Here is a 1,815-nt window from a genome sequence, read left to right as displayed (position 1 = left end):
CAAGTTGTGTTAAGATTTGCTCAATTAAACTTCAATAAATTAAAATGTGTGTGTGTGTGTGTGTGTGTGTGTATAAATGGTCACCTTGACAAAATCTTTCTCTTTAGGTCAGGACTCCTATGTTTATGTTCAATTTTTTGAAAAGAGGGGTGGGGAAAGGGTATTGTTTACATGAAGCTTATATATCTATATGAACCTCTATAGATACCTTGGAATGAGAAAAAGTCTTAACTACTCTCCTAGTTATTCATTGAACAGAGAGAGCTCGCTAGATCATCTCAGATGAAAAAGAGGGCTTATACCCCTGATGGAGGGGGTGAGATTTTGAGATTTCAGATATTTCTTAGAGAAAGAGCCAAACAGTTCAAATGATTCCCACTGGGATACTGAGACAGGAGAACGCTTCAGCAATAGTAGCAATGGTGCCCAGGGCAACCTCATCACTCATGAGCATTTCCCCTAAAGCCTCTTGTGGGCCTGGAAGCACCTTTTAACTGAAAAGTCGATGCACTGCATTTAGGAATATTCCTTCATTAGCGCTATGATTTTACTGTACAGGCGCTGAGGGGCATCAAGACCCCAGACAAAATCAAAGTGGTTCCAATCTGGGAACTCTTTGAAGTAACGAAGACTCCTGATCTGGGGAAGTACCCTGGCCACATCTTGGCGTGTTATAAGGACATCACGTCCTCCAGACCAAATAGCAGTAGGCACATTCATGGCAGTCAAGTTGTACAGTGGGGGACGACTCTGTGGGAGAGAAAGAAAAGGTACTCATGAAAGGGCACTCCTCATAGATACAGCTGAATTCAAATAAACAGAAGGGTGACTAGCTGGGTATCTTCTATGGACGTGGCTCTCTAAAGCACCAAGGGAGAGGGGAAGAACACGTGCAATGGCACTTACGTTTGAAGAGTTTGCAAAGAAGAGAGCAAGGTAAGATAGCTACACCAACGTTTTTATACAAAGAAGGGTATGTTGAATGCCGTAAAGCACTCCCAAAATATAGTGGAAGTAAAGACAAAGAGGAAACAGTTTCCAACTGGGAGCTTCATAAAAATAGAAGCCATTTAAAATGATAAGAAGAATGGTTGGATTCTGACAGGCAGAGAAGGAGGTGGCAGGGCTTTCCAGGAGACATGTAGAATGTGCAGGTCCCATGATCAAGAATGGCGAACTCTTGAGTGGACCTGGGGAAGAAACTATGTAAGGGAATATGGTAGGTTATTATAAGGATGCAGGCAGACAGTCAAGGTCTGAATGTCAGCCTAAGGAATTTGGACATCATGGGACCAGCAGTTGGTGTAATGGCTATGTCATGGACTCCCATGTTGTTGACCACAATTTGAGTCCCGGACTCAGTGGCTTAAACTCATGCCAGGCGTGTGTGTGTGTGCCCCAGATCCCAAGAGGAAAATGGAGGAAAAGGGATTGCGGTGTGGCCATCCTCCCTGGGGGGGTGATTTCTTGCTTTCTGTCTCTCTGTCTCTCTCTGTCTTTCTCGTGAGCACACATGCCCAATAGCAAAAAAGCTCTCCAAAAAAAAAAAAAAAAAAGAGGAATTTGCATATCTTTCAGAAGTTTTGGGGACGAGGAAGGGTTATTTCTCAGAGCTCTGAAGATGACTATATGGATATCCTAGTGAGATGACTTGAAGAATGGGTAGGTTGAAGATAGATTCTGAAAAAAATCTAGGCAAGGAGTAAGAGTAGTCTAAGTTGAAGCAATGGAGGTGACTAAGCTCTAAAAAGAAGAAAGAGAGAGAATGGTGAAGAATCCTGGGGGGGGGGGGGTTCTGGCAATATTAGAATCTGG

At 43.3% G+C, this 1,815-nt stretch overlaps 1 protein-coding gene across 1 annotated transcript in view; it reads right to left on the bottom strand.

The window, feature by feature from the left end:
* Positions 1-516: 516 nt before the first annotated feature.
* LIPN (lipase family member N) overlaps positions 517-1,815 on the bottom strand; it is a 21,175-nt gene continuing 19,876 nt past the window's right edge. The window contains exon 9 of the mRNA XM_006147605.1: positions 517-750. Within this exon, the coding sequence (XP_006147667.1) occupies positions 517-750 (234 nt within the window). The remainder of the gene's footprint in view (positions 751-1,815) is intronic.

Source organism: Tupaia chinensis, unplaced genomic scaffold (genome assembly GCF_000334495.1).
Source record: "Tupaia chinensis unplaced genomic scaffold, TupChi_1.0 Scaffold000217_1, whole genome shotgun sequence".
Classification (NCBI taxonomy): domain Eukaryota; kingdom Metazoa; phylum Chordata; class Mammalia; order Scandentia; family Tupaiidae; genus Tupaia; species Tupaia belangeri.
This window is presented reverse-complemented; position numbering and strand designations above follow the sequence as displayed.